The sequence below is a fragment of the Myxocyprinus asiaticus genome, chromosome 32, assembly GCF_019703515.2.
Source record: "Myxocyprinus asiaticus isolate MX2 ecotype Aquarium Trade chromosome 32, UBuf_Myxa_2, whole genome shotgun sequence".
Taxonomy (NCBI): Eukaryota; Metazoa; Chordata; class Actinopteri; order Cypriniformes; family Catostomidae; genus Myxocyprinus; species Myxocyprinus asiaticus.
Window position 1 is genome coordinate 20771157 of NC_059375.1, and position 24843 is coordinate 20795999.

Here is a 24843-nt window from a genome sequence, read left to right on the forward strand (position 1 = left end):
TCTTCTTTCCGTTTAAGACCAATGAATTATTATCACACCACTGAACAAACCTCGTAACTTCTGAAAAATGCGTTGAGGGTATTGTGTGCTTATTTAATAAACTCAAAATTGCTGTGTCGTCCGAAAATGTAATAAAAAAAAGGTAGTGTCCTGAATACTAGCACAGTCATTAGTATATAATGTAAACAGAAACGGAGAACTGACACAACCTTGCGGAGCGCCCGTGTTACCTACTTTCACCTCAGAATACAAGCTGTTAACTCTCATTGACTGAGTCTGATTAGTTAAAAAAAAAAAAAAAGAGTAAAACCACTTTATGCAAAAAGGATTTACCTTTAATTCTGACAGTTTACTGATCAGTAATAGAGGCTGCACAGTATTAAAAGCTGAACTAAAATCTACTAAGAGAAGCCTCATATGCATCCTTATCCTCTAAGTGCCTATTGACCAGATGAGAAATTGTGTTAATGGCATCTTCAGTACTACATCCTGGTTTATAAGCAAATTGGAGTGGGTCAAGTAGTTGTTTAACCTCTTCCTTGACTGCAGACACCACCAATCTCTCAAAACATTTCATAACATGAGATGTAAGGGCTACTGGTCTAAAATCACTGTTCTCTACAGGACACGCCTTCTTAGGCACTGGGGAAATTATAGTTTTCTTCCATTATGACGGAATCATATGCGAATCAAGAGACTTTTGAAAAATCAGGCAGAAAGCTTTGGAGAGTTCATACGCACAGTTTTTTAACAGGAAAGCTGAGATGCCGTCGGGGCCTGTAGATTTTTTAGTTCGTACACCTTTGAATAACGATGTGACCAGACCAGGAATTACCACCAGTCTCTGATCAGAGTTACACACAATCTCATCCAACTCGACCCCCTCAACATATTCGTCCCACAAGGATTCAAACCTCAGATAAAAGTCATTTAAATCGTTCACTCTTTGTAAATCAAGACTTGTTATGATCTTCTTTTTTTACGGTTCCATATTAGTTACTTGCTTCATTACATTCCATAACTTCCTAGAATCCCCTGAGTTAAAACTTTGTTCTATAATCTCCCTGTGTTTTTACCTTTCAACAAAACATTCAATTCCTTTTGAACCGATCTTAACAGTACAGTATCTTAACAGAACAGTATCTACACAGAAATTAATATAATCAGTTATAGTGTCAGTGGCATCTTCTATATCCATATCATGAAATATTTGCCAATCTGGGCAATCAAAACAACCTTTGAGTGCTTCAATGTTATCATTCAACCAAACAGATAGTCTTCGTCAAAGAATTCCTGCCCTTTAACAGAGTTCTATAGGCAGGGATTAAATGAATCACATTGTGATCACACTTCGCCAAAGGTTTCGATCTTGCGGCATACGCGTTCTTCACGTTTCCGTAACACTTGTCTAAGTGGCAGGTATTTGAATGTTCAAAAACAGTATCCACAATATTCTCAGCGAGTCCACTGTATTTCGCAAGGTGGGTGGAATTTCTGGTTGGCTAGCGGAAGTGCGATCGGTTGCCGTTTTGTGTGTAGCCGGTCTCTGCGTGCTTGCGTGTCAAGCGGATATATGATCTATGATATATGATACTATTTAAATGTTGTAAAATGTCTCAAAAATTTCCCGGACAATGTGTGCAGTTAATGGTTACCCTAATAATCAAGCGAAACTAAAGTTTTGTCTAAAACAGCAATGTTATGATCAGAAACCACTCGCAAAGCAAAGCGCTCCGGTCCCAGATGCTGCTTTTTCCATCAGCTGCCTACAGAAGGACTGACTTAGGCACATCTGTTTGAAAAAGCTTTGGAATAATTTGTTTGTGTTCTCTTTTCACTTTATTGGCAAGAAGTCAACAGTGGGGATTACTTATATTATCCACCATTATGGTCCGGCTGCGATAGACATCCAGAAATGGAGTGCAATGAATTACATAAACGATAGCATTATTGTGATAACAGGTGTGTGTACATGTGCTGAAAGTTCATAAGACACTGAGAGTTTGTTCATTTCTACTCACCATCTTTTTTTTTTTTCTTTTTTGTGATTGCTCCAAATGGATTGAAATGGCATTATTACGGAGTATAAAAAGGGATGGCGTTTTCTGTTTTCATGCTGTGATGCTAAATGGATAAATTCTACAGTGGAAGACCATAATTATTAGATGAGACATGTACAGCAGTGAGATGTTTTATCACATTTGAAATTAACTATATTATGATTTTCCTCTTTCCTGCATTTTTCCTGCCTGCAATTCACTTGATTTTGAGTGTCTTTGCAAAATGTGCATGTCTTCCCTTAAGGGGAAAAGGTGACTTATTAATTCAGTATCAATTAAATGTATTTGTACAGCTAGTGCTTTTAATAATACATACTGTTTTATAGTTGCTTTACAGAGAACATTGAACTTTTGTGTACAATGTTTATAATGTATGTCCAAATAAATATGTTTATTTGTATTGCACGTAGTTATTTTTGTACGGTACAGTTTATTGTGTGGCTGCTAATACATCGATATTTCAGTTGTTCAGTCAACACTAAAACATTTAATGTAGGTTATAGCATTTAGATACGGAAATGATGCATATAAACTAACAATTATAAAGCTAGATTGAGCTTATTACACATTCATCTCCCGCAAAATACTTGTATTTTATCTGAAAAATGGCAACATGGCAGTATCTTCTTCTGAGTCCTGTAATACACGAGCATCCTGCTGTCTGGACCTCCCCTGTATCTGCAGAAAGTACATAATCTCAGTACAACAAACTCTTCAGGTTCTGACTAGACTCAATATATGCTTTAAAATAACCATAATTATCTACAGTTCTTAAAACATGTCCAAATTTACAGCTGTGAAGACGCTAATAGACTACATAAGCTTTTTAGGTTAGTCTGTTCAGGTTCTTCCATCGATGGATAAAGACTCAACAAAATAACTAAAATGCTTCTATTTGTGATATTTGTCCATCATCTTCATACCCATAGTCATTAACAGATAGGTGGTGAAGATCTATATCGCCTCGGAATATTGTGGATGGCGTTGCTCGACTGTTTCAAACTTTTTACCCCTGAACAAATGCTGCCTTCATGTGCTATCGGAATTGTCCTACTTCCCACTTCTGAAGTGCTAATTATGAGTACGTCGTGTTCACGCGCTTTGTTGTCAGAAAGAACAGGAAACATGGACGATGCCAGGTTCATTCATTCATATTTCTTGAGGAACTTTTATTTTGACACCATAATACATATCACTCAGCTTGCTGATGATAATGGGATTTTGGTTAAATACAAGCTATTTTCACGGTGTAAAAATGCACAACATGCATAGAATGGTTGCTTATATACATAAATGAATTTGACCAAAACGGCAAGCACTAAAAATTAGCTGTATTTAGAAAAATGAACAAAACCTGTCATTCACAACAGAAACTGTACTCTCCTCTGCCATGTTGGAAGTTTAGAACTCCTCCTATCTCAGAAACTCGGGTATCAAAATTATCGTAATTACAACTTAAGGGGTCATTCACGTGCAACTTCCAAGTGGGAAACTCGTATTTACGATAATTCCAATAGCACGTGAAGGCAGCATAAGAAGAAGTATATTGGGGCCTTAAGACAAAAAATTTGAAAACCCTCCTGTGATGTTCAGGACCTAATTTCCCAAAAGTAGATCGTAGAATTCATCTTACAATTCATCTTAGTTTTGTGGCCCGTTTCTCAAAAGCATCGTAACTTAAGTAGTACCTGAAAATGCTCGTAGATTAACGAGTGCTCTGGAGTTCTCATACAGTGCTAACAACATCGTTAGGACACAGACTTATGCAGACACCTGCAGGACAAACGTGAAATTACACCTAATACAATTTAAACACCTATAGCTACACTTTATGCTCATTTAATATCAGTATACATCCATTTTATTATTATTATTAATTATTAATAATATTAACAATAACAAAAATAAATGCAGAAAATGGTTAGTCAATATTGGGTGAACAGATGAATTAATAAGTAAACAAATAAAGTTATTTGTGGACTAGTTGGTAACAACAAAGTAGTGGCATGATTGTTACAGAGAACTGTAAAAATTACAATCAGAGAGAAGGAAAAAAGTCAATAACTTGATGCTCCTCATCCTCGTCTCCTCTCTGACACCTAAGAGCACTCTCGCCCGCACCACGCATTGTATAGTACCGCACATGTTGTGTAGCATTGCTGTTACCATTACCACTTTTGAGAGTAAAGTGCAGATCTCCCTGACAGGTGAATGTCCCTAAAGCGCAGCTTCCACACGTCTCCTTATTTTGCGCTCCGCAATAACACGATGAACCTCGTTATATTCAATTAATGCTTGTCATTAGCAGGACCATACACAGGGTCTCTGCTGTCTTCACTGATCCTGAAAGCTTTAATCTCGAACCACAGGGCAAATTTTAAAACAAAATATTAAAATGCACATCTGATGAACGAAGCAGTGATTGTGTAAAAGAAATATATCGTTCTGCACAAAACAACTGCAAAACAAAATGCAATTATGTGGTGAATTAAGTTGTACATTTAAGAAAATATTCTTAAATATTTTCAGCGAGGTAAATTACAAATGTTTTTAAAGTTACGCACAAATATAATGAAGTTGCAATGACGAGCAGCACTATACGGTCACGTTTAAGCACTTTACGTTTATGGACAGTGTCTCTCTTAAGTAGCTCTTTAAGCGCATCCTCGCATGTTCATGTTAAGTGCAGTTTTGGGAAACGCACATAAAACATAACGAAGGTTCGTAAAATCGCTCGTAGAAAACTCTTTTAACCGCTAAGATCAATCGCTATTGGGAAATGAGGCCAGTGAAAAACAAATCTTAATGTTGTATTTGGTCAAAATGTTTTTGGATTCTCTACAATAATGAATAAATGAATTAGTAAAAAAAATTAAAAAAAATAATAAAAAAAAAACATTACATTGTTATGATACGTGTTTATATTTATGCAATATCTAGGTGTTTTGGGTGATTATTGTGCATTGCTAAGGTGTTGCTTAGTGGTTGCTAGGGCATTACTACATGGTTGCAAGATGAGGCCCCAGTTAAAAGAGACCATCCTTAAGTCTATAATATCCTGATTCTTACATATTTTCGCTCATGTTCTGTCTTTAAGACAGACATTTATATTCTGGGTGGGGAAAAAAAACATGTTTTTGAATAAAAACCATGATTCTGTATTTGTTTCAAACAGATACAATTTGTAAGTATTCAAATTATTACCTTTTTTTTTCCTTCTCAAAATTAAGGGTTTACTGTATCTATTCTTTTACATAGGTGGTGCTCTTTCCAGATGAAATGTTATTTTAAGAAGCTTGTGTTTTCTATGAAAAACATGCCTACGGCAATGTTCATGTTTATAACCAAAAGGGAGGTGCTGTTTTTTTTTTTTTTTTTTACTGTATCCTGCTGGGTCCTTATTAACATGATCAAAACTTACAAATAACACAAATAACACTGCCTGGCCTGTCGCCATTTGGATTTAAATAAGCAGATACTTAAGAGCCTATTGGCACTTTTCCACTGCACGTTACGTTTCGACTCGACTCTGCTCGCTTTACTTTTCTGAGCTTGCTTTTCCACTGCAGTTTAGTGCAGCCTCAACGTGGATGGGATTATAGGCTGATCGTCAGTTGCGCCGCCTCTACTGCCGTGACATCATCTTAAACGTGACACAAACACACAACAAAGGAGCAATATAGGATATCGAAAGAATGGTGTTCTTGATTCAGCAAGACGACAAACTTTGTTTCAAAAGAGGCTGACGGCAGCAAGACAAAATACCACTAAAAAAACAGGAGAGTTTGGGAAATCATACACCAAAGCACAGACGATGACATCACTGTAATAGCTCTAGACGATGCACGAGGGTAAGCTAACCTGCCATCTAACTTATAGACTCTCTCTGACCAATCAGTGATCTGCAGGGTTTTAGCGTCACATTTAGTATCGGCTCGGCTCGCTTGTAAACTCGACCGAGGTGGTACTAAAAAATGTACCAGGTACCAGGTACTATCCACAGTGGAAAACCTCAAAAAGCAAGCAGAGTCGAGTCAAGCCGTACCGTGCAGTGGAAAAGCCCCATATGAGTGGATCATTATTGCAGTGATTAATATGTTTCAGCTGGCAAAAATTCTTTTAACCCTTTTGATACAGTGTGTAGCTTCACATTTCTTAAACAACCATGTTGGAATACATATCCCGTGGTTGTGGAAAAGATGTTACTGTGTTTCAGAAGGGGCAAATTATTGGCCTGCATCAAGCAAAGAAAACAACTAAGGAGATTGCTGAAATCACTGGAATTGGGTTAAGAACTGTCCAAAGCATTATTAAAACCTGGAAGGATAGTGGTGAACCATCAGCTTGCGGAAGAAAATCTTGAATGATTGTGATCGGAGATCACTAAAACGCTTGGTTAAGTCACATCATAAAATAAATCGACAGTAGAACTCACAGCAATGTTAAATAGTGAAAGTAAGAGCATTTTCACACACAGAATGTGACGAGAACTTACAGGATTGGGACTAAACAGCTGTGTGGCCACAAGAAAGCCACTTGATAGTGAGGCTAATCAGAAGAAAAAAAAACAACTTCAATTTGCTAGGGAGCATAAAGATTGGACTGTGGAGCAATGGGAAAAGGTCATGTGGTCTGATGAGTCCAGATTTACTCTATTCCAAAGCGATGTCGGGGTAAGAAGGGAAGCGCATTAAGCGATGCACCCATCATACATAGTGCCCACTGTACAAGCCTCTGGAGGCAGTCTTATGATCTGGGGTTGCTTCAGTTGGTCGGGTCTTGGCTCAGCAACGTTATGCAGCAATAAAATGAAGTCAGCTGACTACCTGAATGACTGAATGACCAGGTTATCCCATCAATGGATTTTTTCTTCCCTGAGGGTACAGGCATATTCCAGAATGACATTTCCAAGATTCATCGGGCTCAAATTTTGAGAGAGTGTTTCAGAAAGTATGAGGAATCGTTTTCACACATGAATTGGCCACCACAGAGTCCTGATCCTATTGAAAGTCTTTGGGATGTGCCGGAGAAGACTTTACAGAGTGGTTCGACTCTCCCGTCAATACAAGTTGCAAAAATTAATGCAATTCTGTACGGAAATAAATGCTGTGACGTTGCTTAAGGTTGTCGAAAAACAATGCCATGACGAATGCGTGCCATAATCAAAGCTAAAGGCGGTCCAACTAAATATTAGAGCATGCAAAAAAATTTTTGGCCAGGCAGTGTATATAATAGATAATACAAATAAATTGAAACAACAGTTACTTACTGTAAATACTATAACAGTCAATGTGAGCAGCATTAGTGAGCACAGCAACAGTGAACACAGCTAGAACAGTTCATATTCTTAGGGAAATTAGATGCAGTGCCAGTCATGAGAGACAAGTCTGTAATGGCTCCTTCGATCTTCAAAAGAAAACTGAACCAGTCAATATGTGGAGGATTCAGTGTTAAGTTTATGTTTTATTCAGAAGACCCAGGGAAGCATCCAGTCTAACCACATTTCTCTACAGTAAAGGCAGACTGTCACGTATTGGGTTTTAAAGCTTGTTAATAACAGGCTTAGGTTACCTCTAATATGTCAAGTAGGGAATCTTGTTAATTGCCTGCTGTGGATTTGAAACTCAACAAGTTGCAGATCTGAAATTAGAGTTGCCGTTAGTGACTGCAGTGTTGTGAATATAGTGTTGATGCTAGAGAAATCAAACTGAACCAACAGACCATAAATTCAGTTAATATGAGAATTAAGTACTAACTACCCTTTCAACACATCACAGGAATGTGTAATTAAAATAAACCTCTTTAACAGATGTTTTGTAAATGATAACTGCAATTCTTTTGGCCACCTAAACTACAGTTCGATAGTTCACCTACAATTAAAAACTCTGTCTTCATTTACTTAACTCATGTTGTTCTAAATTCATATGACTTTCTTTCTTCTGTGGAACACAAAAAGAGATGTTATGTAGAATGTTTGGGACTGACTGCCTCAGTCACCTTTCACTTTTACAGTCTGTAATTCTGTCTAACAACTCCCTTTGTGTTCCACAGAAGAAAGACAGACGTACGGTGAACTATTCGTTTAAGGCCTTCTCATACTGAAAGTGCATTTTCTGTGGGAAAAGATGTTAAACCAAAACAATGCATTTCTAAATATAAAAATTCGCCCAGCAACGAAGCAGTGTTTTTTCTACTGCGTAAGTGTATTTTTTTTTCGTTATATGAAAAAAGAACCGATCAAAGATATATTCTTATTCTTCTGTGATTTGCGACACTTTGTCTCAGTGCTCATGGTCTGAATAGGCCTTTACCACTCTTCCTTTGTGATCAGTGAAATTTCCCAATATTTGAATCTGAGCCTTGTAGTGACTTTCTCTCACAGACTTGCATGAGCCTTGTAGTGACATTCTCTCACAGACCCCCACCCCCCCACCCCCAGAGCCAAATCCCTAAGAAACCTATTAAAATCTCTCCCGAGAGAGACCTCTATCAGCTAAACAAACAGAAAAGCTAGGACTCTTTTAGAGCTGATTTCCCTCTGGTCATCCCCACTGATGTGCAGCTGCTCCTCAGAGAACATAACTTTTATCCACTTGCAACAGCAATTAAAAGCCTAATGTACGTGGAAGGGGGGACAGAAGGGAGAGAAAAATCCACCTCACCTTCTAAGAGGTAACCAACTGGAGCACACACAAGCCTACAGGCACCCAGGCAAACACTTTATAGTTCTCATAACGATGGCAACAGGTTCAGTGCTCTCCAAATCTAATCACCTCCCTCTATTATCTCTCCTACTGCCAGACAAGAGAAGTCCTTGAATCAGAGAGCTCACAAGAATTCTGCGGCAATATCATGAAGAGACCCTTTAATTACCGTGCAGAACTTTGCTTGTCCAACATGCTCCCGCTCGCTGTTCATTATGAGGCAGAACGCAGGAGGTAGAATGGTTGAAATTAAATCTGATTTGGTCACCAATGAGGCTTGAAGAGATCACAGCATGTGTTTAATGAAGGTAAGGTTGAAGGTTGAAGAAAGCCGATCAAACCCTGCTCCCTGAGGACACTCTGAGACTGCCACCACAACAACACAATGGTGCTGTTAAGGATGACTGATGTCCAGTGTGGAGGAAGTTACTTAAAAACAGTAATCCACTACAAATGAATAATTATTTCTCTAAAATTGTCATCAAATTACTTTATTAATTACTTCTTTGACAAAGTAATCACATTACTAATTATTTTACTTTTAAGTTATTTTCTAAAACACTTTTCCGCTCAACAAATTAAAAAAACTTTGTATATTTCTTTCTTATTCATTATTACACTCAAGTCATACACTCAGTCAGCAACACACATTTCTCCTTCACAATGACTTGTTATATATTCTACATAAATAATATATTAGAAATAAGCATAACCCTATAATGTACTTAGAAGTAATTAAATTAACTGAAAGTCAGTAACTGTAATCAGAGTACAAGAATTTAAAATGTAATGCATTACACCACTTTTTTGACTAAAAACTAAGAAGATTACAGTTACTAATTACTTTGTAATTAAATTACACCCAACACTGCTGATGTCACAATGACATATTCCACTACGCAGTGTAAGGGGCCTTTCAAACTGAACACATTCTTGCACTAAGCAGCCCAACGATTAGAACAGAACGCAGGTGTTTCAAAACATGTTTTTATAATTTCATACAGTGTCTATAAAACATGCCACTCCTGCGCAAGATGCTGAAAAAACAGCTAAGTGTGTCGCAACAGTCAAAGATGTCCATCCAGCACACGTTTAAATAACCATATTTTTCATAAACACAAAAGTGTTCCAAGATTCATAACAGAAGCGATTTTCATTTTCCAGTCTCCAGTGTTTTTAATCACATCGCATACATTTTTAGTGGATAATGTGATGTTTAGCATATTAAATACACTATATTGCCAAAAGTATTCGCTCACCCATCCAAATAATTGAATTCAGGTGTTCCAATCACCTCCATGGCCACAGGTGTATAAAATGAAGCACCTAGGCATGCAGACTGCTTCTACAAACATTTGTGAAAGAATGGGCCGCTCTCAGGAGCTCAGTGAATTCCAGCGTGGTACTGTGATAGGATGCCACCTGTGCAACAAGTCCAGTCGTGAAATTTCCTCGCTACTAAATATTCCACAGTCAACTGTCAGTGGTATTATAACAAAGTGGAAGTGATTGGGAATGACAGCAACTCAGCCACGAAGTGGCAGGCCACGTAAAATGACAGAGCGGGGTCAGCGGATGCTGAGGCGCATAGTGCGCAGAGGTCGCCAACTTTCTGCAGAGTCAATCGCTACAGACCTCCAAAGTTCATGTGGCCTTCAGATTAGCTCAAGAACAGTGCGTAGAGAGCTTCACGGAATGGGTTTCCATGGCCGAGCAGCTGCATCCAAGCCATACATCACCAAGTGCAATGCAAAGCATCGGATGCAGTGGTGTAACGCCGCCGCAACTGGACTCTGGAGCAGTGGAGATGCGTTCTCTGGAGTGACGAATCACGCTTCTTCATCTGGCAATCTGATGGACGAGTCTGGGTTTGGCGGTTGCCAGGAGAACGGTACTTGTCTGACTGCATTGTGCCAACTGTGAAGTTTGGTGGAGGGGGGATTATGGTGTGGGGTTGTTTTTCAGGAGCTGGGCTTGGCCCCTTAGTTCCAGTGAAAGGAACCCTGAATGCTTCAGCATACCAAGAGATTTTGGACAATTCCATGCTCCCAACTTTGTGGGAACAGTTTGGGGATGGCCCCTTCCTGTTCCAACATGACTGCGCACCAGTGCACAAAGCAAGGTCCATAAAGACATGGATGAGCGAGTTTGGCGTGGAAGAACTTGACTGGCCTGCACAGAGTCCTGACCTCAACCTGATGGAGCACCTTTGGGATGAATTAGAGCGAAGACTGCGAGCCAGGCCTCCTCATCCAACATCAGTGTCTGACCTCACAAATGCGCTTCTGGAAGAATGGTCAAAAATTCCCATAAACACACTCCTAAACCTTGTGGAAAGCCTTCCCAGAAGAGTCGAAGCTGTTATAGCTGCAAAGGGTGGGCCGACATCATATTAAACCCTATGGATTAAGAATGGGATGTCACTTAAGTTCATATGCGTCTAAAGGCAGATGAGTGAATACTTTTGGCAATATAGTGTATGTAAAAAATTGCCTATAAAAAAGCGCAACACGGAATCAGGGGCAATGCTGACACTGACACTTCACTCCATAGATTCAATATATTCAGCAACATTGGCGAGAGTCATGTGGAAGCCGCTTCACTCAGCTCTACAAGCTTTGTGAGACATTTAATCAAAAACATACAGTAGGCTCCCAGCACTTAAAACAGTGAGGGATTCAAGGATCCATGTGGGCAGAAAGAGAAATGAATGAGGAAGGCACATCAGTGCCTCTATTCCCTCAGGCATCCGGAGAAGTTTAGGATAGCCCCCACGATAACAATATACTTTTACAGGTGCGCTATTGATAGCCTCCTGTCAGGTAGTGTTACTGCCTGGTATGTGAGCTGCAACACACAGGACCACAAGGTTCTTCACAGGGTGTTGAGGTCTAAACGTATCACCAAGGGTGTACTGCCCAACCTGCAGGATATCCACATCAGCTGAAGCAAGACATCATTAAGGATCCCTGCTGCCAAAACAACAAACTGTTCTCATTGGTACAGTCAGAACAACCTTACCAAAGCCTTTAAGTCAATACTGAGAGCTTTAGGATGTGTTACAAGCTCCAAGACATCCAGACTCTTAAAGAGGACTGGCCAGGGACCAGCAACACTAACAACACAGCAGTGGCAAATTCTTAGGGCCAGCAAAGCCTTCTCTGCTGGCCTAACATGCCAAATAAATAAATATTTTTCATCCTTTCATTCTCAATCACCTTTTTGCCTATGTATTTTTAATCACTTTCCACTCTTAATTAATCTACAAATAAATAGAGAAAAACGAAAAGTTTATCCAGTCAGAATTTATTGCTTGATGCTTTCAAGTGAAGCGTGACAACTGTTTACAAATCACATGCCCAAAGCCAAGCTCGTTAGCTGAAGCAGCGCATGAGTCTGAGCTCCACCCCCTCATGCCTTCAGAATTTCCACAGAATCCCTCAAGACTGCAAATGAATGTGCAACTAAAGTCAGATTGTCAGATTCATCAGCCAATCAGATTGATTTATTTGTTCTTGGTGGGTGTGATCTTTAGGATATGTCCTGGTCGAGGCCTTCTAGCTGGCCTTGAGTGACGCAATCACGCTTTAAGTGACGTAATTTGAAAGCGAAGAGCGCGAGATCTTGCTGACGAGTCGGCTGTCATCACTGCTGGTATTGCTGTTGAGAAAGAGTTCCTTATGGATTTAAAAACATGAGATGTTCTGCGTGACCGTGTGATTGCTTAATTTATTAAACAGGAAAGGAGGACTGATTTTCACTTCAAGCAAACTGGTAAGTGCTTTTTGCATTGTTATAGCAACATCAGGAGTTTTCTAAGTGTAAATTAGGCTGCTGGAGCATTCAGCGTCGGATCAAGTTTTGAAAAGTAGTGCTACGTTGCATTCAACTCGGAAAGTCGGATTTTACAACTTCCTACTAGGAAAAGTGCAATGGAATGCATCTTGAAGTCAGAATTACAACTTGTAGGCTCATGCAGAAATTCTCAACTCACATGTCACATAAACATGTCGACACTCAGGGAGATACACAAGGTAACTGATATACATTCACTTTATTAAGTAATATCGATAAATGAGTTCGTTTCCACATTACATGATATTAAAACTTGTTTAATAAACGCTTGCAGAAACAGTGACTGCTCAAATCTCTGCCTGCCTGGCAGACATCTCGGCCTGGATGAAGGAGCACCACCTGCAACTCAACCCTGCCAAGACTGAACTCCTTGTCTTTCCAGCCAACCCTGTTGTTGAACACAACATCACCGTGCAGCTGGGTGCAACTACAGTAACGCCTTCCAAAACGGTCAGAAATCTAGGGGTAACCATCAATAACAAAATAAATTTCACAGACTACATCTCAAAGACCGCAAGATCATGTAGATTTACACTCTACAATATCAGGAAGATATGACCCTTCCTCTCTGAACATGCCACACAACTTCTTGTTCAGTCATTTGTCATAACTAGACTGGACTACTGTAATGCTCTCATTGCAGGCCTCCCTGCATGTGCAATTAGACACCCTGCAAATGATCCAGAATGCAGCAGCGTGTCTGATCTTTAATGAACCAAAGAGAGTGCATGTTACACCACTCCTTGTCTCTCTCCACTGGCTGCCGGTTAATGCACGTATAAAAATTCAAGGCTCTGATGCTGGCATACAGAACAGTCACTGGGTCTGCTCCAGCATACCTAAAATCATTTCTGCAGAGCTACATGCCCACTAGAAGCCTGCGGTTGGCTAAGGAACATCACCTTGTTGCACCAACACAAAGAGGCAGCAAAAAATTTCCCGGACTTTCAGCTTCATCATACCACGTTGGTGGAATGACCTTCCCAACTCCATCCGAGAAGCTGACTCACTTTGTCTTCAAAAAAACGACTAAAAACACATCTTTTCCATGAGCAATTAACCAGTCACTAATTAAAAAAAATCTGTTTTGAATAATATTCTGCAGCACTTTTCATACCACTGTCTCCTTAAGATGATTCGCTTATGTTTTCCTCTTTTGTAAGTCGCTTTGGATAAAAGCGTCTGCCAAATGAATAAATGTAAATGTAATGTAAATATAAACAGGTGTATAAAACATTATAATCTCTTTTGATAATCGTACACCTGAAGCACAAATGCTAGCGCTGCAGGATTGTTTATCAGTTGGGTTGCTAGGAGACATCTTTAATGAGAGTCAAACCCCTGCTAAGCTAACAGGAGCGTTGCAGTTTTGTTTCCTTTAACGTCATCTTCCGAATATCAGGGAATGGAATGCATTCATGGTCGGACATATCAAGTAGGAATATCCCACATCCAACTTGCATGGAACGCAGCAGAACCGTGTACCTTGATGAAACAAAATGTATTGCAAGCAACATTTAAATCGCAAATATTATTAGATAGATTTTTCCAGGTATTATAGACCTCCTTGGTAGATTCATAAAAAAAATTATTTTTGAATGTCTGTTCGGGAGACGTTCATTTCACAAAACAGTCATGCTGCAGTTAAAATTAGGCTTGCTTGGCCATTAAGTGTCATTTCAAGTTCTGGCTTTCGTGCGTGGACGTGTTTTTAAAAGGTCAATTCATATTATTAGTTAGTTGCGACATAATGTATGATGCCCAAAGGCATAGGGTGTCTTATTCATTATGAAACTGTGTTTTCTTAATGGAATGAATCACACTGAAGGCCTAGACTTTTAATGCACGGCCCACCACTGCAACACAGTAACCCTTAGACACTTTTATCATGCACATATACAGTACAACTTAACACAAATATTGTTGTTATTATGACTGCTGAAAGATGCAGCATATCATACAAGATTAGAATATCATACAACAACAACAACAAGGATGGCCCAGGGCCAGTGTCAGAGAGTATGAGGCCAGTTGACTTAACTGTCACTTGCCATACCAGGCCAGTGCTGCACTGTCACAACATCTTATGTGTGTTGTACATGTAAATGTTTCATTATGCCTTATCATGATTAAAGTTTTGTCAAAATTGTGAGAATGTCTTGTGATAGTCTTAGAAGAATCCGTGAGAATGGGCTGAAAATTATATACGAATCACAAAAGTTTCGCACTATATGTCATCGTCTTCGAGCAAAAGTGTGTTTATGACAACTATAGCTGTATAATTTCCACTATACACCATCGTTTTCGAGCAAATTTACGTTTATGATGATTATAGCTGTATAATTTCCACTATACACCATCATTTTCCAGCAAAAGTGTGTTTATGATGATTAAAGCTGTATAATTTCCACTACATACCACTGTTTTCCATCAAAGGTGTGTTTATGATGATTACAGTTGTAGAAATCTAAAACTCAACTTTGGCTAAATGAAAATACTAGGGCCATTAGACAGCAGTGTAGGAAAGCAGAACGAAAATGGCAAAAAGATAAGCTTCAGGTATCTTATGAGGTCTTAAAAGAGTGTTTAATTAAATATCAAAAAGCTGTTAAAATGGCAAGAAGTGAATACTTCTCTGATATTACTGCACAGAATGTTCATTGCCCTCAAGACTATAAATACCATTTTAAAACCAGAAGACAATGTTTACTCAGATCTATCAACAAATACCTGTGAAATGCTTCTAAAGTTTTTTAGTGAAAAGATTGAGAATATAAGAACTTCCAAGTAACACGCACCTGCATCTCCACGAAATGGGAGTTGAAGATTTCTGCACGAGTTTCCAAGTTAGATGTCCAATATAAAGTGTCATTCCATTGCACTTTCCCCAGTTGAAAGGTGGAAATTCAGACTCTCCGAGTTGAATGGAACGCTTCATGGATCACAGCAACAACAATGCAGAGCATCGTGGCTTTCCTCACAAGAGCGAACATTTGGGGACACACGCACCAGGCGTGTGTGGCAGTGGACTGAACGCGCTGAAGCAATGCATATACAGCAGGCGAGTGTTTCAAACAGCTAGACAGAGCGCAGCTAAATGAAACACAATGCAGCATCTTCAAACTGAACTTCAATTTAACACGCATATTGAAAATGCAAAGGTTATGGCATCTCCTGTTATCTGAAAATAGACGGTTCAGACAGTCACTAAAAAAACTGGTGCATGCTTACTAAGATTACTACGGTAACCTGAAGGAAGAACAGACAGACGTGCGTTGGGCACATTCTTTCAGATTTGGACAGCGAATCTTCACATAATGATAAAATATGATGCATTATATTTTGAATCTTTTGTACATTTTGTAACATATTATTTTATAACAGCCTATAATAATGAATAGACGATACACTGGAACAACAATTATATAACTGCATATATATTTAATTGCCTCTGTCAGAGAGATGAGCAAGAGACAAATAACTTTAATGGAGCCTTTCTCTTTCACCGACCTCATGGCCCATCACTGACTTGGCTTACTTTCACTGACCGAAGCCGTTAACTTTAGGAAATGGTGGAGGTCTGGTTAACCCCTTGCTGAGCAGAGAGAAGGGAAGACAGGCTGCATGACGGACATGGCGTGTAATTCATATGGCATCATCTGCCTGCTCTGCTTGCCTGACATTAGCAGGTGTCGACGCCAGGCCGTTTAAAAGTCTCCAAACATCATAAAAGTTCCATGGCTGTGCTTTTACAGGCAGCTTATCATAACCTGACCTATAAATTACATCCAGCAGGGAAGCCCGGGCTCATATTAAATCAAGCATATATGACAGTTCATAGTTTCCTAAGATTCTAAAAGGAGATAAACCGCTAAGTCAGCCATTGAAAACTGGGTAGTTAATGTCAACATTTTGTTGATTTAAATGCATGTGGAAACATTAGAAAGGCTTTAAATGTACTGTTGCTTTTGTACTACCACTCAAGTACAAGACATTAGAGGTAACACTCACTCAGAAACCTGACACTTGAAATGGTCAGTGAGAAATGACAATTATAAACATTCTCGTCATCTTCATAAGTTACTTTTAGTCAGCACATTCATGTGTGCAGGATAAATGCCTCCCAGTCTTCAGAGTTTTCTTTATTTCATTTTTTTTGTAGTTGAAGCTAAAGCAATTAGATAAGTGCAGAGATAGAGATTGCAGGTAGTGCCCCATGCAGATAGCCTGCAGCTCCACAAGCTCCATTTCATAACAGCCACCTCAAAGATTAGAGACGGCAGAACTTGAAAAGGATACTCTGCTCAAGCCTTGCCTCTTCAATCATTTAAAAAATAAATGAACCTAAAAATGTGCTTTTTTTGTCCAATAAATTCTGTCATTTTCTAAACCCTTCTCTAATTGCAATATATCTAACAATCTATCTTTGTTCTATATTAGATTTTATATTAATTTCATTAGTTTGTTAGTTACGTCATTGTTCGGCTCTCAAATCAGTGGAAAAGTAGGTCACCTCTTATAGAGGTTCGCAGATTCAAAAGTCAGCTAAGCACCAACACCATTTCGGTGGAAAAAGGGTTTAAAAGATGGCTTACCAGGCATAGCATGGACAAGGTCTCCACATAGCACGATGAAGCGAGGTCTGGGCTGTAGTTTGTTAATGGCCTGGATTGCCTGCTTTGTAAGCTGGACCTCCTCAGCCCACTCATCCCCTCCTGAATCACAGTCACCTATCCTCCACGCTTTCATCAGGCCAAGCTGGGGGTCCGCAGCCTGGATGAAATAAAAGGGCCCGTTCCATTCCTTCTGTTCATCTGTGAAGGAAAAGAGAAAGCCATGTCTGCTGCTGCATTGCAAGTTGACAAACTACTTGAAAATATCAATTATTGATGGTGTGTTTGTGGTTCATCCATGCACTGTTTTACATAATTAAACATTACATAAGACACTCACAATTAAACTGTTTTAAAGTATTTATAAAAGTCTTTATCTTCAGTGCAATAGAGAGCAGCTAAGGGCACAGTCTTCAACGAGTTTCTCTCGGCGTATACAAACTACTGCTGTATATGACACCTTCACAACAGCTCTCGGGTTATAGGGAAACAAAAAGAAGAAAAAGAAGATGTTCACACCTCCTCTACGGGTTTACAGCACAAACAATCTGGCATAGTCTTACAGCTCAGAAACTGTATCTTACCTATGCTTTTCCCTCCCAGAGGAATTTATGGTAATGCTCCAAATAAAAAAAAAATTAAATGAAGAGGCCCCTGCTGGGATCATCATTCAAGTTCTTGTCTTTAGGGATGGGAATCGTTAGGAATTTAACGATTCCGGTTCCTTAACGGTTCCAGTAACGATTCCAGTAGTTCTTTTATTACTTCTGAGGAAGAATTATTTGAAAATGAGAAATACAATTCTTATTGGAAGTCTGTTGCCAAATGATGAGATCCTTTAAGATTTCTACAGAGCAGATATAACAAATCAGAAATAAATGTAATACAATTCTTGTAAAAGGTGTGTTTGCTGACTTTTTAGAGACATACTGTATATCCAAGCAAATAATGGATCCTACCTAGGCTATATCTGGACTGTATCTAAACAAACAAGGAATGTGATGGTATATTTCACAAAAAAAAAAAAACATTTTAATAATATAAAATTCCTTGTATTACTAAACTCATGTACCTTTAATTAAACATTGTCATATGAACAGCCAGTCAGTAACTGCACTGCTGATTAAAGTCTCACAGGTAAAGTCACATGTCATAACATTAACAGTTCCAGAGACAGTTTAGACTGTATTCTATTGTCTAATGTTGTACTTCAAGCTTGTAAGACTTTAACAGTTCTGATTTAATTTCAAGTTGGACATTCATAACTTGCACATCAGTGTAAGATTAATACTGTACTGGACTAGACCAGAAGCATTGTATGTTTCACGCTTTAGATTCAAACGAATCGGCTCATATGAGTCATCCTTTTAGGAATCGGACTGTTCCAGAAGCGTTGTCTGTTTCGCGCTGTAGATTCAACAGAGCCGGCTCATAGAGAGCCATTTGTTTGTGTGTTTTATGCTTTTGACCCAGTAGAGGGCAGCGCTGCTGCAGAAATGCGCTACTGGAAACACTATCAGAGTATTTCAGAATGGCGTTCCAGCCGCATCGGCGGAAAATTCACAGGGGAACCGTTAACGGAACCAAACATCATGAAGATGATTAGATTCCGGTATTTTGTAAAGAATTGAACTGGCTCCATTCTTTACTAAATTTGATCTCAGTGATTTCAGCCGTGGCATGATTGTTGGTGCCAGACGGGCTGTTGAGTATTTCTGTAACTGCTGATCTCCTGGGATTTTCACACACAACAGTCTCTAGAATTTACTCAGAATGGTGCCAAAAACAAAAAACATCCAGTGAGTGGCAGTTCTGTGGAAATGTCCAGTTTTGGTGAGCCTCTGTAAACTCAGCTTTCTGTTTTTGGCTGACAGAAGTGAAACCCAACGTGGTCTTCTGCTGTTGTAGTCCTCAAGGTCTGACATATTGTGCATTCTGAGATGCTATTCAGCTCACTACAATTGTACACAGTGTTTATCTGAGTTACCATAGCCTTTCTGTCAGCTCGAACCAGTTTGGCCATTCTCCGGTGACCTCTCATCAACAAGGCGTTTCAGTCCGTTTCTGAGTAAACTCTAGAGACAGTTGTGCTTGAAAATCCCAGGAGATCAGCAGTTACAGAAATACTCAAAACAGCCTGTCTGGCACCAACAATCATGCCACGGTCAAAATCACTGAGATCACATTTTCCCCATTCTGATGGTTGATGTGAACATTAACTGAAGCTCCTGACCCATATCTGCATGATTTTATGCATTGCACTGCTGCAACACGATTGGCTGATTGTATAATCGCATGAATAAGTAGGTGTACAGGTGTACCTAATAAAGTGGTCTGTGAGTGTATATATAAAATACTTTATGTTGACATTTCAAGTTCAACACAAATCGCTATGAACAGATCGTTGCATACTCTAATATTTCGTTGGACCGCCTTTAGCTTTGATTATGGCACGCATTTGTCTTGGCATTGTTTTGACAACCTTATGCAATGTCACAACATTTATTTATTAATTTCTGGCCGAGACCTTGTATTGGCGGGAGAGTCGAACCACTCCGTAAAGTCTTCTCCAGCACATCCCAACTTTCAGTGGGGTTAAGGCCAGGACTCTGTGGTGGCCAATTCATGTGTGAAAATTATTCCTCATGGTCCCTGAACCACTCTTTCACAATTTAAGCCTGATCAATCTTGGCATTGTCATCCTAGAGTATGCCCTTGCCATCAGGGAAGAAAAAATCCATTGATGGGATAACCTGGTCATTCAGTCATTCAGGTAGTCAGCTCACTTCATTTTATTGCTGCATAACGTTGCTGAGCCAAGACCCGACCAACTGAAGCAACCCCAGATCATAAGACTGCCTCCAGAGGCTTGTACAGTGGGCACTATGCATGACGGGTGCATCACTTCATGCGCTTCCCTTCTTACCCTGACATCGTTTTGGAATAGGGTAAATCTGGACTCATCAGACCACATGACCTTTTCCCATTGCTCCACAGTCCAATCTTTATGCTCCCTAGCAAATTGAAGTCATTTTTTTTTCTTCTGATTAGCCTCACTATCAAGTGGCTTTCTTGTGGCCACACAGCTGTTTAGTCCCAATCCTGTAAGTTCTCGTCACACTGTGCGTGTGGAAATGCTTTTACTTTCACTATTAAACATAGCCATGAGTTCTACTGTCCATATTTTACGATGTGACTTCACCAAGAGTTTTAGTGATCTCCGATCACGATCATTCAAGATTATTTTCTGACCACATTTCTTCCGCAAAGCTGATGGTTTACCACTATCCTTCTATGTTTTAATAATGCGTTGGACAGTTCTTAACCTCCTAAGTTGTTTTCTTTGCTTGATGCAGGCCAACAATTTGCCCCTTATGAAATAAAGTAACATCTTTTCCAGAACCATGGGATACGTCTTCTTACATGGTTGTTTAAGAAATGAGAAGCTACACACTGCATCAGTAAGGGCAGGGGTAGTCAACTTTGGAAAGCCGGGGGGATGGAAAGCAGGATCCCTTTAGCCTCAAGGGCCGCACTCTTTTTTTTATTCATTTATTAAAACATATTTTAATAACTTTTTTATATTAATAAGTTGGGCAGGCTACTCTATATGCTATTTAATACATCATGGACACATGTAATTAACACAAGTAAAATAAAACATCACATATAGATATATAGCAAAATTATTGTTTGGTTCTTTAAAAACAATTACAACTGTGATATACTATTATTATAATAATCATATATGCCAATATGTTTTTTGTTTGTTTGTTTTAAAAGATCCACACTTTTACAAGTAGACCACATACTGCAGCAGTATACACCACTCTAAAAAATGACAATGTACAAATAAAATATACATTCAAAATGCTTTGCCATATATAGAGAGATGAATATCTGTTCTGTTGTCACTGTCAAAGATTGTCATGACACACACACACACACACACACACACGCCAGAGATACAGTGCCCTCAAAACAAGACATTTATATCCAATACTAGCTCCAAAAGCACTCAACACTTTTATTGCAGGATGACCCTTTTTTCCCTGTTATTACTGTTCACGACTAGTATATACAGTATCTCTGTTGAGTTTGTTTGTCACCAGACACTCGGTTGATTCGCGTTATGGCAGTGACGAGCAGGTTCGGAAAAAAGACTCAGCATGTGCATGTTTAAAGTGACAGAGCGTGCACAAACGGCAATCAATGCATGTGTGCAGACTGACCCCACACTCATGTTATATAAAGTGGCTTACAATAAAATTTATATTCGCGGATTTGTCCTTGAATTCATTATTTTTATCCATTGCCGTTTCTTTTCCTCAATAGCGGTTCGGCAGTTTATCAATACTGAGAATTACCTTCAAGGCTCTAGAAAATTGACACTTTAAAATTCATACACATTCAATAATTTTATGTGATGACAACATCACGCGGGCCACAAAAAGATAGTTTGCGGGCCGGATGTGGAGTTACCATGGAGTTAGGGTTAAAAGAACTGTTGCCAGATGAAACATATTAATCACTGAAATAATGATCCAATCATAGGCTCTTAAGTATCTGCTTATTTAAATATAAACTAAGACTTTGTTCTTTGGCCAGGCAGTGTAGCTTTGTTATTCTAAAAAGACATGTGTGCATGCTACGATCACCTCTTCAGGAAAGCACAAAACCTGGTTAAAATAAATAAATAGAATGGAAACACATGCTATCTGACCAACTCAAAAGTGTTTAAATGTGCCATCTGCCACCTGGAATCTTGTTTGTTGTCTAACTCTTTTATGTACAGTACCTGGAGACTGACAACTATTTTCAGACAACTTTAAACAACATGAATTGAGAGGAGCAGACAAAACTTCTATGACAGCCAATACGCACCATCCTCTTTCAGCAAACATAAATCAGAGGGATATCTCAGATGACTCCTAGAGCTTTCAAATACTGCTAACCTAATCATAAGTCAAGATAAAAGCCTCCTGTGATAAACCATAACATATCAATTCTACTCTGATGCATCCACTAAAGGTTACTGCTGTAGGATTTGAAAATACAGAAAAAAGTTGTCAACAAAAAGCGAGTGCAAAACAAAGAATAAGCAAGAAATTAGTCTGAGATGAAGATTCCAGACTTAATTTACATAAGCTGTCAAGCAAAGGGAACCGCACTGGGACTTTTCAAAGATGCCCTTCTTACACAGAGAAAAACACCAAGCTACCAAGCAAAAGGTTAATGTAGACTGTCATCTGAGACTCTTTTGTCCAAAAATAACAAATTTGGAAAACCATTTAATAATACATGCTAACTGGACCTAGTAAATCTATAAACATAGATGCCAAGGACTAATCTTTTTAAATGCCTTAACCCTCATGTTCTGAATAGCTCCAAAAACAAACTTAGACGGATTCTTTACGATGTTTCCTAATCTTATGAGAACTGATTGTAAACACAATTTTAACTTGACAGCATATTTACATAAAATACCCTTCATATAAAATGTTCTGTTTGGGGAACTTGTGGTACAACAGAGGGTTCAAGCTATAATAATATCTATCTACTGTATGATCAATATTTTGATTAATTCCAATAATTTATTATTTCCCCTTCATATTAAAATAATTTGAATGGGAAATACAACATTGGGGTCCAATATAAGCAATAGTTCTTTTAACCCTTGTGCGACATTCAGGACATTTTTGTCTTTTTCATTTTGGTTTTTTTTTTCAATCAATTTGGCTGTGTTAATGCCAATGGCATAAATTTTACCAAAGGTGTGTATTTTTGGGGGAATTTTGATATTTCAACCTCAGTTCCTATAATACATCTATAATACACTGTGTACACAAAATAGTTACACTCAGGACCTTCAGGACAACAATTTCCCCATCCCCATATATGATCCCAGTGCCATTAAAGCATAAAATCATGAATTCTATGATATTATGCTTTCATTCCAGAGCCCTGGCTTCATAATTTAAATTTGCAATATTTTCCACCAGATGGCGCCATTTTTCTCATGTTTAGCCTATGGAGCATATACATTCTTTTCCCCTATTTTCTGTTTGCTGTATTATAGAGCACTGCAGGCCAACTGAATAAATGATGCAGCTAAAATTGTGTGGGTGTGTTGGTATGGATGTCAGAGTGTGTTTTGTAGTGTGTGTGTGTGTGTGTGTGTGTGTGGAAAACAACAGTGGCACTATGTAAACAAACTGGCGTTTAAAGGGTTAAAATCCTGAAAATGAATGAATATTTGGTAGTCATGCTCATGACTGATGTTAGTCAGTGAAAGTGGAAAATAATATGAATATATAATATTATTATGGTAGTTTTTTTATTCTGATATTTTTGTCCTCTAAGGACCTCTGAGTAACTTTTTTTAATTGACACACAAGGGTAAATTAAACTCTCTCCCCTTGAAAATAATAAATAAGACTAAATAAGAGGTCTGATTCTGCACATTTTACATGTTGGAGCTTCCACTTAAGCTATTATGTAACTACCTACAGCTGCTAGCTACATCCCAAGGTTTATTTCAGCTCACAAAACAAACATCAAAGTAAGATGTGGCATAATACTGACATATTACTTCTTTGAAACTTAATGGAAGGTGATCAGAATAACTGAATCTACCTTGGCTGTGATTTCAACTCTTAGTCATGGTAGTGGATAATAGTCTGTACTTGTCAAACACGAGTTTAACGACGTTTATAAATTAACAGGATTTACAATGTTTATAAAAGAGATCATAACAAACCATACTTTCATAATAAAACGTTTTACGTTTTACAGAACTATCTATAATGCCACACGTTTTCAGACTGGAATGTTGTAAAGGCAGCGTCAGCTAGCCTCAGCTAACAGTACCTCGTGTCAGCCCCTTAAAACTCCGATCCTTTGCTCTCAGAAAGATACTTTCGTCCTCCGCCATTGACCGCTATGTAGTATACGACAATAAGGTGTTTGACATCTAGGCTTGTTGTAAACGCCGAGGTTTTGTTCTCGTGTTTGTGACCGCAATGAAGGCGTTCACTGCTAAAGCTGACAAAGTCATTGCTTAACAGTGTATAAGTGAATCGATGCGTTTGGTAATGTATTCGCAATGTCTGGCGACGTGCGGACTCTCGAGAAAATATGACAATAAGAACAGACTCACAGATCTGCTTTAATGCTCAATCTATATTATCAAATATACAAACTGAAGGACATTATAAACCTACCACTACTTACAAAATCAACAGTAACTTTAATAACAACTAATAGGCTGCACATTTACATCACAATCATAACAGCCAGTAAATAATTGGAAATGTAACTACAAAGTTCAGGGTATGTATGGAAATGATTCCGTATTTCTAGCTGTTCATTGCCTACAGTTTTAAAGCAAATTTAGTGTGACGATACATGTCAATATAATTTCTAATCTATATAAAATGTGATACATTAAATATGATAATCAATGATCAACACATTCTTCTTGCAACAGACAGCAGTTTTTATCAATGTACTGTATGCTACCAGAGTAGGCTGGGAATTCCTGGGATTCGGTAATATTTAATCTAAGGGAACAAAATTCTTGTTTTTTCTGATTTGGACACCTTTTGTTCT

The 24843-nt window shown here is 38.6% G+C and overlaps 1 protein-coding gene across 2 annotated transcripts in view; it reads right to left on the reverse strand.

The window, feature by feature from the left end:
• Window positions 1–24319, reverse strand: part of cpped1 (calcineurin-like phosphoesterase domain containing 1) — a 55218-nt gene extending 30899 nt beyond the window's left edge. The window contains exons 1-3 of one of the 2 annotated variants that reach the window (XM_051667590.1): window positions 17817–18897; window positions 17573–17705; window positions 17215–17433 (exon numbers count right to left, since the gene is read on the reverse strand). In XM_051667590.1, coding sequence (XP_051523550.1) covers window positions 17215–17368 — 154 coding nt within the window. In that variant the 5' untranslated portion in view covers window positions 17369–17433; window positions 17573–17705; window positions 17817–18897. Of the gene's footprint in view, window positions 1–17214; window positions 17434–17572; window positions 17706–17816; window positions 18898–24102 lie in introns of those variants that run through there. The other variant, XM_051667589.1, reaches the window with a different exon arrangement.
• Between the last annotated feature and the right edge of the window lie 524 nt (window positions 24320–24843).